At 66.7% G+C, this 16507-nt stretch overlaps 1 gene segment (V, D, J or C); it reads right to left on the reverse strand.

The window, feature by feature from the left end:
- Window positions 1-7999: 7999 nt before the first annotated feature.
- Window positions 8000-15664, reverse strand: LOC130852008 (immunoglobulin heavy constant gamma 1-like). The segment is given in 9 exon segments: window positions 8000-8083; window positions 8360-8493; window positions 10071-10391; window positions 10475-10804; window positions 10930-10965; window positions 11298-11591; window positions 14408-14525; window positions 14925-14998; window positions 15562-15664. Coding segments are annotated over 9 exon segments (1494 nt in total).
- Window positions 15665-16507: the final 843 nt, after the last annotated feature.

Consider the following 16507-nt stretch of genomic DNA (forward strand, 5'->3'; position numbering starts at 1 on the left):
TTAACTTCAGGTTTTCTCTTAGGCATACTTTTGTTCTCTCAGGGTCAGAATTCTGAAAAAAAGTGCTTTAGCAAGGTAGCTTTCTCTAATTGCACATGCAAAAAGAGCCGGTTTTGTAATTTCAAAAGTTTTATCGCAACCAATTTGCTCCGGAGTCTAAAGAATATTGTGGCCATCCAGCATAAAAAAACCAAAAACCAAAACCCCAAAACCAAACACAAACGAACAGCAAAAAACCCATCTTTCTTTTCCTGTAGTCGTCGTTTCATAGCTAAAATATAGACCAAGCAGTGCTCACATTGGCCCTAATAAGAGGGGCAGACTGGCTGATAAAATGTTGTCCCAGCAGGGACTGTTCCTTGGGGGAGGTGGAGTCTTCCTTTGACCTGAAGAATCTGGAGGAGTAAGGGGATTTGCATGAGTGGGAGAAGCTTGGTTTTCCCCCTAAGAGCTGGGGGTGGGGGTTGGTTAAAAGAGGATCATTTAAAATGTCAGGAGAATTTTCTTTGGATTCCTCAGGCTTTTGGTCATAGGAGCCACATAGAGTGGCGTTATGATGGAGGGCCAAGAAGGCCTGAACACGGGGAGCCTCAGTCCACTTTGCATCCTGTGGCAATAAAGACCTAATTGTAAGAGACTGATTTTAGGCCATTTTTTTTCCGTTCCCCAACTTATATAAAGGCCAGGTAGTGTTACAGCAAAACCTGAGCTTCCCCTTTCTCAGCCCATGTGGCTTGGGAAGCGGATCCTCCCATATTGAGAACAGCACTCCTAGAAATGAGGGCCAGCCTCCCGGAAACATTCCCAGGAGGCACCCGAAGGAGATTCAGAGGGTCCTCTGATCTCCCATGAATTTCTAACCAGACGGCTCTGGTCATCCTTGGTACCTTGCACAAGGTGTCCTCCTTTCTTACCTGGAGAGGACATTGGGACCAGTGCCGAGCGGCTGCCGTGATGTTCCTGGGGGCGGGGGGCTGGGGGTGGAATCTGTTGTCTATCCTCAAGAAGGGCATTGCGGTCTGCTTGAATGTGGCCAGCCTCATAGGCTGGCCATTGCACAGTCTGCGCTGCCAAGGCCTGGGGTGAAGGCGGAACTCCTGGAGGCGCTGGGGTTGGCCACCCTGGAACGTGCCACAGGGTCAGGGCCTAGGGACCGTACCTCACGCCGACAACAGTGCGCGCCTGCAGTGACGCCCTCCCCAAGAGGGTGTTAAAGCATTAGGTAGAAAAGAAACCTTGCTGTGCAGGTAAGGTGCGAGAGAAACCACAGACGCGTGGAGGAGAGAGTGAAAGCCAGCCGTCTCCAGCCAGCCGTCTGGGCGAGACCTGCAGGTTACCTTGAACTCCTGGGTGTTGACACCAAATGATCTCGGAGAGATCGTGGTGAGCCCTCAAGAAGCAGGATCTTAGTTCCCCGCCCAGGAACTGAAGCTGCCTAGCCTGGGTGAAAACCAGGAATCCTAGCTGAGGGCCCACCAGGAGCTAGAGGCTAGAAACAAAGTTGCGCTGGCTCTTGCCCCTTCGAAAGCAAGTATGTTTCGAGGGGAAAAAACCTGTAAAAAGCGGTACAAAGTTAAGTGGCAGAGACACAGCCCAGTGGGAGAGCACACGAGAAGTAGTTTATGTATGTAAGACAGAGCAAGGCAGAAACACAGCCCCGCTGGAGAAAGGGTGTGGGCTTCCTCCCTTTGAGGAGGGGTGCCGTAAAGAGGCGGTGAAATGCTTTATATGGGGCAGTCCTTCAGGTCTTTGCTCTCCTCTGGCCGATTCGCTGGATTATTTCCCCACATCTGACCTGCCCTAGGACCCTCTGCAATACACACGTGCATCTTTTTGCCAAGATGGATTTCAGCCCAAAGGCTGAAAGGTTAACCACACCGTGGGGAGCGAGCGTCTGGGAGACGCCGTCCGACGTGGGACAGGATCAGTGCCCCCGTCCGGCCCGCTGGTCCCTGGCCTTGCGAGCTGCACGCGCAGCTCCCTGGCGCTGCCCACAGAGCACGTGGACCTGTGGCATCTCTGCTCAGCTCGGCGTTGCGGACGGCGTTCCTGGAGAACGCCTGCCCCGAGCTGGCTCGCTCCTGACTTGACGCCACCTGTGGCCGCCGCCACCCCCACCCCCGCTCGCCCCCCTGTTCGGCGCCTCCTTCCCTCGCCGTGGAGGGCCTCCTGGGGGCCGGGTCTTATGCCTGCTGCCCCGGGATCGGGGCGGTGGCTGGTCGCAGGGCAGAGACGTGGTGCCTGTTCCACTTGGAGGCTCTGCTTCCGGAAGGACTTCTGCTTCTTGCTGTGCAAGTCCAGGGTGAATCCAGAGGCGTAAGCCCCTCGAGGCCTCCCAGGCGGGAAGTGGTGCCCCCCGGGAGATCCGACGCCTGTGAGCCTGTACCTGGAGCAGGTGCAGTGAGGTCAGGGGAGATGGCCGCGGAGGGCGGGGTGCCGGGGGAGCTGGCGGTCCCCGCCCTGGGAGGCTGCTCAGACCCTGGGCGGGACGGGAGCGCGCCCTTTGTCAGTGGGGCTGCCGGCGGTGCCTGCAGGCCCGGCTGTGCGGCCAGGGGGGAGGGCACGCGGGGGCCGGGGCCGGGGGCTGTGGTCCGGCAGGGCCCCCCCCCCCCCCGCCCACGGGCGCGGGCGATTGCCTCCCCCAGGAGGCCCGCTGCGCCAGCGTCACCCACGTCCCTGTTGCATCCGGGACGCATTCGGCTGTTGGTCACCGTGACCCTGAGCGGTTGTCACGAGACCGCGTGTCTCCTAAAACACTGGAAATGTTCTAAGGGGACGAGCAGAGGCTGTTCATTCGGAGCTGCTGCCACCAGGGAGCCGCCGCCCGCCGGCGGGGCAGGGACGCGGGAGCAGCGGGGCAGGAGGCTCTGCGGCTTTGTTCTGTGCGTGTGGCCAGGTTGCTGGCATATACATGGAGCATTATATACGTGTGAGGGCCCGTGACCTACGTACTACATCACGTGAGTGTTCGCGTGTTAAACTATTTCCTGTGTGTAGAAAGCGTCTTTACAGGAAAAAGGGGGCCTCAAGGGTCCTGATGGGGGACGCGGGCCCGGGGAAGCCGGGCCACCGATAGGATGCGGGCGCCCGTGTGACGGCCGGGGGCCCGACGGGCAATCCCTGGCTGCTCCTCATCCGGAAGGGAGGACGAAGGGCGGGGACGCCGTGGGCTACGGATGAAGCCCGGCCGCGGAGGAGGTCGCAGGGCGGCTGTGGGGCTGGAGAGAGAGATCTGACTTCCAGCAGGTACAGGGCAGGGAAAGCAGGCCGCTTCCTGGGCTGGCTCTTTAGATTGTGGCTGGGTGTGCTGGGCTGGTGGCTACAGCCTTGGGTGAGAGTTCCATCTTTATGTGTGGCCAAGCCGGGTACCGGTGTAAAATCTGTGTCTCACCGCAACCCCGGCCCGGTGTCTTCGGAATGAGAATGTGCAAGGGGCCCCTAGGGATTTACCCTGTGATTTCCGCACCCCGTCCCGTCCCTGCACAGATCCCGGGGGGCAGACGACCCTCCGCCCAGCGCAGATCCGCAGTTCGCCTCGCCTCCCCGCAGCACACGCCACCAGTGCATCCCCTCCCCCACCAGCTCAGATTCCCAGGGCAGCCTCCTCCCCACGTCACAGATCCCCAGTGCATCTTGGGTCTCCGGCACAAATCTCCAGTCAAACCCGCCTTCCCGCCTGCACCAACACAGATCTCCAGGGCATCCCACCGACCCCCTCAGCAGAGATCCCTTGTTCCCCTTCCCCCACTCATCGGATCCCCCGCGCATCCATCCCCGGCCGGAACACATCCCCAGTGAGTGCTGGCCTGTGAGGGCGGAGCAGGGCAGGGCTGCGGCCTTGGCCTTGTATGAGCTGCCCTCCTGCTCCCCTCATGTTCTGTGGGAACCAAACCCTCGGGGTCTCTGGACCAGCCTCAGAGTTGCCCAGCCCTGGGTGTTCTCTGCCTGAGCGCCGCAGGCTGCAGGGTACGTGTCGGAGCCCGTGGGACGCTGGGTGCCCCGGGGCGGATGGCGGCTCGCAGAAGGGCCTCTGTGACCAGCGGACCCTCCTGTCTCCTCCGTCCGGGCACTCGTCTGCTGGGAGAGGCCCCCGGGCCCTGAGGAAGGGTCTTCCCTGCTCACACGCCCTCGGCAGGGCCCAGAGGCTCTCTCTCGGCCCCGCGTGTCCTCCCATCGTACCTGTCCTCACTGCTGAAACGTGCGCCTCCTGTTGTGGGGCCTGGTCTCTCCTCTCTGGGAAGGACCCAGTGCTCACGTTTCCTCCCTTTCCTGGGCTGCTGAGCACGCCTTGTGTGTGAGGGGCCCTGCCCCGTGGCACGTGTGCTCAGGCCCTGCGCCCGGCTCCACGGGGCTTCGCGGGGACCCTGTGGGCGGCTGTCTGCCGCCCACGACGCTCGGGCAGGCGCAGCCCGGGGCACCCCTGCGCTCGGCCAGCCGGTCCTCACGGGTGCCTGTGGCTCCTGCCTCCCCGCTCCCAGCTTTCTCCTCGGGGACGGGGGCGGCCAGCCTCAGGCTGCTGTCACTGCGCTTGGGGATGTCGGGGTGGCGGGGGGCCGGGGCCTGAGGACGGCCTGTCTGCGTGGGCTCAGTGGGTGGACGGTTGGGTGGTGCCTGGGGCCCAGGAGGCGAGTGGCGGGCTACCCCTGGTGCCCGTGCAGCTGTGCTCCCTGTGGCCTCCTGCGCTGACCTCTGAGTGAGCCCCTTAGGGTTTGCCCACTGGGAGTGGGACTGTCGCGTTTACCCTCGTGTGGGGAGGGGTGGTGGTCTGGGCTGGAGGCCGGAGGAGCAGGTGTGGTGGGGCCTTAGCCGGCGTCTCTGTGGGCGGTGAAGGCCTCCCGAGGTCACGATCAGCTGGTCACTTCCGTCCTCGGGGCCCAGAGCTGCCCTTGGCCCCTTCCCCCGGGCTCCTGGTCCACACCTTGGTGGGGGGGGGGGGCACCTCCCGCCCCCAACAGAGCACAGGCACCTCCTCCAAGGTGTTCTCGGGTGGCCTGAGAGTTTTCTCTGTAATGAACGTCACTAAGAAAAGTAAGGAGAGGGAGTTTGAACGGTTTCCTGCGGTGCAGCGGCTGGAAGAAGGCCCCTGGGTCTTGTCTTCTTTAAGAAAGAATTCACAAGCAGACCAAGCGTGTGACACAGAGACAGCGCTTGGTGGAAGGAACGTGCGTGTGGAAGAGCACAGGGGGACCTGGGAGGGAGTTATGTGCTGCAGGGGGGCTTAGGCTGCCTACACGGGGGCAGGTTTGCAGGCCGTCTCCGGCCAATCACGTGGAAGTGGCAGCAGGAGCCGGGTGGCAGCTGCACAGCCTGGGGCGCCTCTCACTGCTCTGTCAGGACGAGGCCACGGTGGATGGCGTGGGGGCTGCGGGGTGATCCTACCACACTGTGGACGCCTCGGGAAGGCCCTGCTGCTGTGGGACCCGTCCTCCCACCCCAGGGGCCTGGGAGGAGCCCGGGGGGGAGCACCCCTCCCCCAGCCCATGGCTCTCTGGGGAGGGAGGAGATGCTCTTCTGGGACGTGCCTCGACGTGGGGAGGGGGTGGGCTGCGATTGGTGGGTCCTGATGTTGCGTTAACTTGGGGCTGAGCTGGGACCTCTGGACGCCCGTGTGTGCGTGTGCGCCTGTGTGTGTGCGTGTGCGTGTGTGTGTGTACGACGCAGAGGGAGGTGTGTGTAGCTGAGGGGGGACCCTGACGGGTGTGTGTGGAGCGAAGGCTCTGGGGGGCGTGAGGGGTCAGGAGGCCGTGGGGGGCGGACCTCAGGCGCACACACGTGCAGCCCGGGTGGTTCAAGGGCAGGTCAGCCACGGGGCTTCCGGGGCGTGGGGGGCATGCAGAGGTGGGGGAAGCCGTGTGGAGTGGCATGGCTGGGGTCAGGCTGGGGGCCCCGGGGCCCGGTGTGGGGCAGGTCTCGAGGGGCCCCGGGGGCAGCCGTGCCAGGGACGGTGTTCAGCTAGGAGGCCATGCGGCCGGGGCTCGTGTCCGCACCCGGGCGTCCCTGCGGGTGGGCCGGCCGGAGGCCGAGCGGCGTGGGGGCCGGGCGTGCGGGGCAGGGCCCAGGGCTGGGCAGGCTGAGCGGCCCATTGGCAAGGGCAGCGTCTTGGTGACTCGTTTAGGGTGAGGGAAAGGGAGGGTGTGCGGTGACCCCAGGGACCTTCGCCTGGAGCCCCCACGGAGCCCCGCCCCCATCCCTGCGTCCTAGGTGGGCTGTGGACACAGCTCCCTCATCGCATCCGGGCGGCCACCCTTCCTGGCCCCTCCCTGAAGCCCTGGGCCCCACGCCTGCCTCTCCTGTGACACACCGGTCCCCTCTGGGCAGCCCAGGCGGACGCAGCGCCCCGGGCCCCTGCCGCCCGCGGTCCTCACTGCCCAGTCTGTGCTGAGCGCGGAGCCGGGTCTGGCTCTGCTGCCCTTTGACAGCCCCTCCCCCCGCGGCCCCTGCTGGCCCGGCTTCCCTGGCAGGTCCCTGCGGGTCCTCGTGTCCGGCCCCCACGCGCCTGTTCTGGGCTGAATGTGTGCCCCCAATTCCGCTCTTGAAGCCCTGACCCCCAGGAGCTCAGAATGGAAGTGTGTTTGGAGACGGGGTGTGTAAAGAGGGGATGAGGTAAACGGGGGTGTCTAGGTGGGGCCCTCATGCAGCCCGACAGGCGGCCTCATCAGAGGACGAGATTGGGATGGAGACGCGCCCATGGGACGACCACGTGAGGCCACGGAGAGGACGGCGTCTACCCGCCAGGGACACAGGCCTCCGGAGGAGCCGGCCCTGCCCTCTTGGACCCGGGATCCCAGCCTCCAGGGAGTCAGGCAGTGGTGTCCGCTGTCCTCGTCCCCACCTGTGGTGTCTGCTGCAGTCTCCTGTGCTGACGACCCAAGCCCGGGGACTTCCCTGTGGCCCCCAGGCCCAGGCTCACCCCAGCGCCCCCGAGGCTTGGGGTAACCCCAGGGGCGGGTGGGTGGGGATGGCCAGGCTGTGGATTTCATGAGGGAGGAGGCGTCCCCTAGGGAGAGGTCCCGGTGGGCAGGGGGTTGTAAAGAATGCTTTATTGTCAGTAAAACATGAAGACGCAGCAAAGAGAGTTCCTGGGCTCCAGCACGGAAAAGGAGAAAAAGCTTCCCAAGGTCCGATCACGTGGTCCTTCCTTCCAGGCCAGGGGGCAGCTCCTGCACATCCAGGGACGCTGACCACATCTCCTCAGAGACGGGAGAGTGCGTTCTGGGCTGTGAGGCGGCGATCTGGGGCCCTGAGGCTGGCCCCTCAGGGTCTCGCCTCTCAGCTCATCCCCCAGGACAGGCGGAGCCCCTGCCGGCCGTGACTCAGGTCTGGGTGCAGGATGCGGTGGCCGCGCCTTCGGCCCTGTTGTCAGGGAGGCACTGCAAGTCCGCCCACGGGGGACGCCGTCACCAGGGCCCTCTCCGGGAGGCTGGTGTGGCTGGACCTCCCCACCTGCCCTGCAGGGTCCTGCGGTGACCACAGGCCCCATCCCTGCTCCGAGCAGCATCCTTGGTGCTGGTGAGCTGTGTGACCATTGGCGGCACGTGCAGAAGCTCTCCTGCTGGGGATGGGAGGAGGGCGGCTGTTCCCCTCGCCGCCTGCTCTCGGGGACCCTGCGTTCTGCCGTCCGTCCTAGACAAGAGGCAGGGGGCCGGGGCCTGTGTAGACAGCCCGGGAGGCCGTCCTCAGGTGGACACGCCCGCTGACCTGGGCATCCCTGGTAGGCACGCGCGGCCCCGGGGGTGTCCTGCTGCCGCGTGGAGGCCGGCGGGGACCATCAGCCAGGTCGGGGCATCACCTGGCGGCCCCTCGGGTCCCCGGGGAGGGCGGGGGCAGGGGTGGCGGGCAGGAGGCCAGAGGCCGGAGGCGCAGGCGACGGCGGCCGTGAGCACGGAGGTTGGCGAGGTGCACGGGCGGAGGCGCAGGCCTGGCGCAGGCAGTGTGGCTTGTGGTGACACATGCGATCCTGTCGGGGCTGGGTGGCCCTGCACGCGGGCCGGCGCGAGCCCTAGGCACCCTGCCCGATCATGTTTCTGTAGTCGGGGATGACCGTGTGCTTCAGCCCCACCACCGACGAGAAGATCCACTTCACCTGAGGGGGCGGGTGAGTCAGCCTGGGGTCCCCCGGTCCCCCCGAGGCCTGCCCCCCATCCCCCAGGCAGCCAGACAAGGAGGGTATGCAGGGGAGATGGGGACGTGATGGGGACAGGGCAGGGCAGTGATGGGGATGGGGAGGGGACAGGGAGGGGACGGTGTTAGAACAGTGAGGACACACTGTTGTGACCCTGTGGGGACAGTGAAGGGGCAGGTGGGGACAGAGTGGGGACACAGGGGACCTTGAGGGCCCCCCGGTGCCCGGCCCGCCCACCTTGAAGAGGGTCACGGTGGCGCTGTAGCACACGCTGAGCAGGAAGAGTGTGATGAAGATGGAGATGGTGGTCCACAGCCCGTCCAGCTCCCCTTCCTGGGCGTCGGCACAGCTCTCCTCCTCCAGGAGCAGTTCTGCACAGGGAGGGGGTGGTCAGTGCTGTGCCTGCCCGTGGGGGCTGGGCAGGGTCACTGGGGCCTGAGCACGGCTCCCAGTGGGGTTGGTGGGGTTGGCGGGAGTTGAGACGGGCCAGGGGCACCTGAGGTCCGTGTGTGGGCACCAGCCCCAGCCCCCAGTGCCTCCAGCCTGGGCCCCAGTCTCGGCCTGGCCAGTGTGTCCTGCTCCGTCCCCTGTGCTGTGCCCTGAGCTGGGCCCTCTGGGGGAGGGTGGCCGGACCCCGCAGAGGACAGTGCCTCAGGCCCCTGCCTCCTCTCCCCCTGGGGGCAGGTGCAGAGGGCGGGGGGGCCAGCAGAGCCCGTGCCTCGTGGGCCCTGCTCCAGGGCGTGGCCAGGATGGCGTGGGGCTGTGTCCCTGCACAGCAGGGGTGGGCGTGCCGGGAGGAGCGGGCTGTGGGGGGATTTCGGCCTGTTAGGGAGGGGAGGGGGTGCCGCAGGGAAGAGGAGGGACGGTGTGTGAGCTGCTCAGTGTGGTCAGTGTGGGGAAGCAGCGCTGAGTAGCCTGTGGACGGAGAGGGTGGGACGAGGCTGGTGTGCACGGTGAGGGTTCATGAGACCAGCTCTGTGGTCTGGTCTGGGCCGTGTGGTGCCCCTGTGTGAGGCCCCGCGTGCAGGGCCTGCGTGTGTCACGCATGCGGGTGTGAGATGTGGGTGTACTGTGCACGCGTGTCCGTGGGCAGGTGTGCGTGTGTAGATGAGGGCGGTGTGCGGGCTGGCGTGGCTCAGCGGGCGGGTGGGGCTCGTTTTCAGTGGCTCTGGGCCCGGTGTGCACAAGGCTGTGTGGACGGTCGCTCCCCTGGGCACTCAGGGCCGCCTGGCCTGGGCCTTTCGGGCACAGGAGTCCGTGTCCCCTGAGGGCACAGGCCTGGCGTGGCAGGGACACGCGGGGCAGAGCCGCCTGCCTGAGGCAGGGTGGGGGCCTGCTCTGCAGTGCCTGAGCGTGCAGCGGGGCCGTCCCTGCAGTGTGGGCCATGCGTGGTTCCCGTGAGGCCACAGAGCCACACGTGGACTCTGGAGACAGGGGACAGGAACCCGGGGAGAAGGCCGGGCCACTGTGCCGCAGCTTGGGCTGGAACAGGGGCGGGCAGACGTGGGCACTCATGTCCCCGAGGGTCTCCGCGGGGCCTCTCCCGTTGCCGTGCACACAGGGCAGCCAGAGCCGCTGCTGGCTGGAGGCCGGCCGGAGGAGCTGTCCCCTCTGCCAAAGGCCCTCCCCGGCCTCGGGCAGCCCCCAGGTGGCCCGTGCAGACCCGCGCGCTCTGGGTCGGTGCCCGAGAGGGACCCGCTCTCCCCCAGTGATGGTGACCCCTGTGGCCCAGGGCCGGCCACCCCTGCCCCGCAGGCCCGGCGTGCGCCGGGGCTCTGCCTCGGAAAGAACGTGACAGCATTGCGGGGTCCCAGGGCGGCGCTGGGTGCTTTATTTCATGGCGGCCCCGGAGGAATGTACACGGGCTGGGCATCAGGCGTCCTCGCTGGACCCTGGAGCCCGTGGGGGAGGGCGGGCTCGCTGGGGCACCGGCGTGTGGCTCATTTACCCGGAGACTTGGAGATGGTCTTCTGTGTGAGGTGACTGGGTAGAGCCTCGTGCATCACGATACACGTGTAGGTGTCTCCCTGCTCCCAGCTGTCCTTGTCCACACTGAGCCTGCTGTACAGGAAGAAGGAGCCGTCGGCGTCCAGCTGGGGTGGGGTCATGCTGTAATTGTCCTCTGACACAGGCTGCCCCTTTCTCTGCCACTCCACGTTGATGTCTCTTGGATAGAAGCCGGTGACCATGCAGGTTAAGCTGACCGTGCTCTTGGCCAGCTCTTCCCTGGGTGGAGCCAGAACGTACACCTGCGGCTCCCGGGGCTGCCCTGTGGGGACAGGCACGGCTGTTAGCCCGACGGTCACTCCGAACAGCCCCACGAGACCCCCTGCCCCCGTCCACCTGGCCCACCTTTGGCCTTGGAGATGGTCCTCACGATGGGGGCCGGGAGGGCTTTGTTGTTGACCTCGCACTTGAACTCCTTTCCCTGAAGCCAGTCCTGGTGCTGGATGGGCAGGGCGCTGACCTCGCGGTATGTGCTGTTGAACTGCTCCTGCCTTGGCTTCGTCTTGGCCGTGTGCACCTGTACTCCATCCACGTACCAGGAGAATTCAACATCGGGGTCTTCCTGGCCCAGGTCCAGCACCACGCAGGTGACCTCGGGCTTTCGGGTGATGGTGAGTATGTCCTTGGGTTTTGGGGGGAAGATGAAGACTGAGGGTCCTCCGAGGAGCTCAGGGGCTAGAGGGGGAGACATGGCGGGGGGTCAGCACCTGGGCGGACCTCCTCTTGGGCACCCATCCCCCTCGGGCCACGCCTGGCACAATCCACCTCCGTAGGGATGCGGGTGAGGCCGGTCGACTTACGTGGGCATCTGGGACACCTGAGGCAGTCGCGGGTCTCTGCAGAGAGAACAGACAGGGTGTTACCAGGGGCGGCGATGTCCTGGGATGGGTTTAGGGCAGGGCCAGGTGTTGGCAGATCTGAGCCCTGTGCCCGCCTCTGTGGGTCCAGGGACAGGGCGAGCCCACCAGCCTGGCCACCCGGGACCTGGGAGAAACGCCCAAATGACCCCTGCCCCGAGCTGAGAGGCCTTCAGCTGAGGGAGACAGACAGGGCCTCCCCTGACATCCCCGGAGGGGTTCGCCATCCCACGTCCACGTCTGCCCCGTCGGGAGGGCTGACCCCGGGGCTGTCTCTTCGTGGACACCCTCCCTGCGGCCCGTCCTCTCACCGACTTGCTTGTCCACCTTGGTGCTGCTGGCCGGGTGGGCTACATTGCAGGTGAAGGTCTTGCCGGCCGAGGTGCCGGCGGGCACGGTCACAGTGCTGCTGAGGGAGTAGAGCCCCGAGGAGTGCCGGACGGACGGGAAGGTGTGCACGCCGCTGGACAGGGCGCCCGAGTTCCAGGTCACGGTCACGGGTTCTGGGACGTAGTTGGAGACCAGGCAGCCCAGGGTCACCGCGGATCCGGACGTGCCCGCGCAGCTGGAACCCAGAGGGTAGACGGTGGGGGCCGTGGCGGAGGCTGTGAGAGAGGAGGCCGTGTGACCGCCAGGGTCTCACCCCGGGAGGCTCGGGCAGGGCACCCGCTGTGCAGGCCTGGGCACCGCTGAGCCCAGAGACCTGTGCTCCCAGAGGGTGTGAAGACCCGTGGCCGGGCGTGGCTCTGTGCCTCCCAGGGGTCTGCCTCTGCAGCTGTCGCTGCAGACACAGCTGGGGGTCAGTGCTGGGGGACCACCTGGTTAGAGCCCCGGGGCCCTGCCCTCCATGGGTGCCTGGCCCGATGGGGCCCTGTGTCTGAGCCCTGACCGGTGGCTCCTGCCTCCTGCGCCCCCTGGCCTGCTGCCCCAGCCTGGCAGGGCCTCTGCCACGCACTGTCCCTGCTCTGCTCGCGGCCCCTCCTCCTGGCCTGCTCTGTGCCCCCAGGTCCGGCGTCTTCTGGGCCAGCTCTGGCCCTCTGCATCCCTGGAGCCTTGCACCGCCCCTGGCCTTCTTCTCCTGCACGGCCCTAGCAGCCCAGCCCCACTCCCCGGCCGGATCTGTCTGCTGTGATCCTGATCTGCTCGGTGCAGGCCTGCAGGCCTGTCTGTGGCCTGAAAGGGCCCCTCATGTCCCCCCGGCCAGGTCCACTGCCCTGTCAACCCACCTCACTTTGGCACGTCCACCCCTCTGTCTCAGGTCCCCATCGTTGCCTGGAAGAGGTTGGGGACCCTGGGCCCGTGCACCGTGGCCCATCGTGTCCCCTCAGGGCTGCCTGTGCCCCTTCAGGCCTAGAGACCTGCTCTCCCAGGTACTCCTCCCACCCAGCCTTGCCAATGCCCTGGCCCCTCCTACCTGAGCAGGGCTCCGTTTAGCTGAAGCCCTCGGTCCCTGAGCCCAGTGCTGGTGGGGCATCGCCTGTCCTCCCAGCTCCCCACCCCTGCACCACCCTGCCTGCTCCCTGACTCCAGGGGTCCCCCCTGCCCCCTGTCCTCTCAGCCCCCTGCCCCTTGCACCACCCTGCCTGCTCCCTGACTCCTGGGGTCCCCCCGACCCATGCCCACCCAGCCCCCCGCCCCCTTGCACCACCCTCCCTGCTCCCTGACTCCTGGGGTCCCCCCTGCCCCTCTCTTCCCAGCTCCCCACCCCTGCACCACCCTGCCTGCTCCCTGACTCCTGGGGTCCCCCCTGTCCCCCCGGCCCCCGGAGCTCCCGGCCGGGGCCGCTGCCCTCCTCTCTGTGCCCTCCGTTCTCCTCCTCCAGCTGCTCCCTCACCCGCCTCCAGCCCCTCCTCCTGGCCCCTCAGCTGAGCCCGGGCCGCCTGTCCCTCGAGGGTCCAGCCTCTGCCCATCTGAGCTCCGGGTCCCCAGCTCAGGCCTGAGCCCTCCCTGCCCTCGTGCCCCTGCTCCCCTGGCCCTGGGCCCTGGGCACACACCAGGTGCCCCCCCACCCCTGGCTCCTGTGGGACTGCCTGCTCGGCCCCCACTGCCAGCTGCCCTGCCCCCTGCGCCCACAGCGCCCTTGGCTCAGGGGCCTGGGCTCAGCTCACGGCAGCGGTGTCCTCCGGTGGCTGGGCTCACCCGGAGCCAGACTGCCCAGGGTCCCCGGAGCGCTGGGCCTACAGCTGCAACTGGCCTGCCCGCTGCCCCCTGCAACCCTGTCCTGCTCACCTGCAAACCCCAGTGGCCTGTTCCGCTGAGGTCCTGGGCCGGACTCTGCCTTCCCAGCCCCCTGTTCAGATGCACAAGCCCTTCCTGCTCCCCCAAAGCTCCAGGGGCAGCTCCTTGTCCTCCCAGCCCCGTGCTCACTTGCACAGCTCTACTTGCTCCCCCACAGATCCCATGCTGGTCTAAAACCCAGCAGCCCCAGGTCACCTGCACAAGCTCCCCCTGCTCCCCCATCATTCTAGTCAATCCCTCTCCTCCCTGTCCCCCGGTCCCCGGCTGCCTCCCTGCCCTTGTCCCGGGGCTCTGGCCCTCAGTGGGCCCTGGCCCTCTGCCCACCCCGAGCCCTCACCCTCGTCCAGCTCCACTCCTGACCCCGCTCTTTCCAGGGCTGAGCTGTGCTCCCTGCAGGCACTAGGTGCCCACCCCGGCCCCGGCCGGCTCTCCCCTGGCAGAGCCCCTGTCCCGCCCTGGGCCCCTCCCGGAGGAGCCCCTGTGAGGAGCCTCCCCGCTCCGTCTCCCACCACCCCGGATCCTGCTCTGGTCCCGTCTCCCTCAGGCCCGGGCTCCGGCGGCCCCTCCTGTAGCCTGTGGAGCTGGGTGCTCAGCCCTGTGCTGGCAGCTCTGGGCACACGGGAGCCCGGGCCAGCACGGCCTGCTCTGCTCCCGGCCCTCCTGCCGCCCTGGGCCCCGGCCCCAGCCCTGACCCCAGCCACCCCGTCCGACCCTGTCCTGGGACTCTAGCTGGCTCCACGGTGCTGGACAGGACCCTTACCTCTCCCCACACACCCGGGGATCCTCTTCCTCCCCTGTGCTGAGCCAGCATCCTCCCTGTGTCCTCAGCTCGGACCCACCTGTGCACCCGGGCCTCGTCCTCAGCCCCAGCCCAGCCCTGTGGCTGCAGCACACCTGGCCCTGCGAAGCCCTCAGGCTCCCGTCCCCCAGCCCATCACGGTCCTCGGAGGCCCAGCAGCCCCCCGAGCTCCGCCGGCCTCTGGGCACCAGCACTGTGGGTGTGGGCATGTCCCTGCCAGGGCTCCCTAGTGCCTGCGCCGGGCCAGCACCATGACCCGTGGGCAGCCTGCCCTCCCCGTGCCAGCTCGGCTACTCCGGCCCCCTGTGGGTTCCCCGAGGCCCGTCTTGGCTCCACGGCTCCCATCCCACTCCCCGTGTCCTGATCCTCGTGGACCGCACTCACCGAGGGTGGGGGTGGTGGACGCGGCTCCCCTGCAGCCCTGGGCTCCGTGTCCCCTCCCAGGTCTGACCCCAGGCACATGTGGCTCCTCGCGGCTGCACTGTGTCTGCAGCCCTGCTTCCTAGGAATTGGTAACCTGCCCCCAGAGTTGTAAGCTCCCTTCCCCCAGTCCTGCAAATACTAAGAACGGGATTGAAACTGGGTGGCACAACGTGCTTCCTGAAGTTCCCTTTTCTTCTGGGTAGTTTCTGTCTCAGAGGGCCTGGGGGAGTCCAGATACACCAGAGATGCATTATTTTGGGGTGTGGGGGTGGGTGAGTGGTGCCCTGGGACCCCAGGTTAGAAAGTGGGAAGGAACCCTGGCCATCATGGCTCTCCTTGTTCTGTAGAAATTATGCCTTATCATGCGACCACAGACCAGGTACCAGGCCCCTTACGTGTGATCCCTGTGGCCTCCTGCACTGACCTCTGAGTGAGCCCCTTAGGGTTTGCCCACCGGGAGTGGGACTGTCGCGTTTACCCTCGTGTGGGGAGGGGCAGTGGTCTGGGCTGGAGGCCGGCGGAGCAGGTGTGGTGGGGCCTTAGCCGGCGTCTCTGTGGGCGGTAAAGGCCTCCCGGGGTCACGATCGGCTGGTCACTTCTGTCCTCGGGGCCCAGAGCTGCCCTTGGCCCCTTCCCCCGGGCTCCTGGTCCACACCTTGGTGGGGGGGGGGGCACCTCCCGCCCCCAACAGAGCACAGGCACCTCCTCCAAGGTGTTCTCGGGTGGCCTGAGAGTTTTCTCTGTAATGAACGTCACTAAGAAAAGTAAGGAGAGGGAGTTTGAACGGTTTCCTGCGGTGCAGCGGCTGGAAGAAGGCCCCTGGGTCTTGTCTTCTTTAAGAAAGAATTCACAAGCAGACCAAGCGTGTGACACAGAGACAGCGCTTGGTGGAAGGAACGTGCGTGTGGAAGAGCACAGGGGGACCTGGGAGGGAGTTATGTGCTGCAGGGGGGCTTAGGCTGCCTACACGGGGGCAGGTTTGCAGGCCGTCTCCGGCCAATCACGTGGAAGTGGCAGCAGGAGCCGGGTGGCAGCTGCACAGCCTGGGGCGCCTCTCACTGCTCTGTCAGGACGAGGCCACGGTGGATGGCGTGGGGGCTGCGGGGTGATCCTACCACACTGTGGACGCCTCGGGAAGGCCCTGCTGCTGTGGGACCCGTCCTCCCACCCCAGGGGCCTGGGAGGAGCCCGGGGCGGAGCACCCCTCCCCCAGCCCATGGCTCTCTGGGGAGGGAGGAGATGCTCTTCTGGGACGTGCCTCGACGTGGGGAGGGGGTGGGCTGCGATTGGTGGGTCCTGATGTTGCGTTAACTTGGGGCTGAGCTGGGACCTCTGGACGCCCGTGTGTGCGTGTGCGCCTGTGTGTGTGCGTGTGCGTGTGTGTGTGTACGACGCAGAGGGAGGTGTGTGTAGCTGAGGGGGGACCCTGACGGGTGTGTGTGGAGCGAAGGCTCTGGGGGGCGTGAGGGGTCAGGAGGACGTGGGGGGCGGACCTCAGGCGCACACACGTGCAGCCCGGGTGGTTCAAGGGCAGGTCAGCCACGGGGCTTCCGGGGCGTGGGGGGCATGCAGAGGTGGGGGAAGCCGTGTGGAGTGGCATGGCTGGGGTCAGGCTGGGGGCCCCGGGGCCCGGTGTGGGGCAGGTCTCGAGGGGCCCCGGGGGCAGCCGTGCCAGGGACGGTGTTCAGCTAGGAGGCCATGCGGCCGGGGCTCGTGTCCGCACCCGGGCGTTCCTGCGGGTGGGCCGGCCGGAGGCCGAGCGGCGTGGGGGCCGGGCGTGCGGGGCAGGGCCCAGGGCTGGGCAGGCTGAGCGGCCCATTGGCAAGGGCAGCGTCTCGGTGACTCGTTTAGGGTGAGGGAAAGGGAGGGTGTGCGGTGACCCCAGGGACCTTCCCCTGGAGCCCCCACGGAGCCCCGCCCCCATCCCTGCGTCCTAGGTGGGCTGTGGACACAGCTCCCTCATCGCATCCGGGCGGCCACCCTTCCTGGCCCCTCCCTGAAGCCCTGGGCCCCACGCCTGCCTCTCCTGTGACACACCGGTCCCCTCTGGGCAGCCCAGGC

The sequence above is a fragment of the Hippopotamus amphibius genome, chromosome 4, assembly GCF_030028045.1.
Source record: "Hippopotamus amphibius kiboko isolate mHipAmp2 chromosome 4, mHipAmp2.hap2, whole genome shotgun sequence".
Classification (NCBI taxonomy): domain Eukaryota; kingdom Metazoa; phylum Chordata; class Mammalia; order Artiodactyla; family Hippopotamidae; genus Hippopotamus; species Hippopotamus amphibius.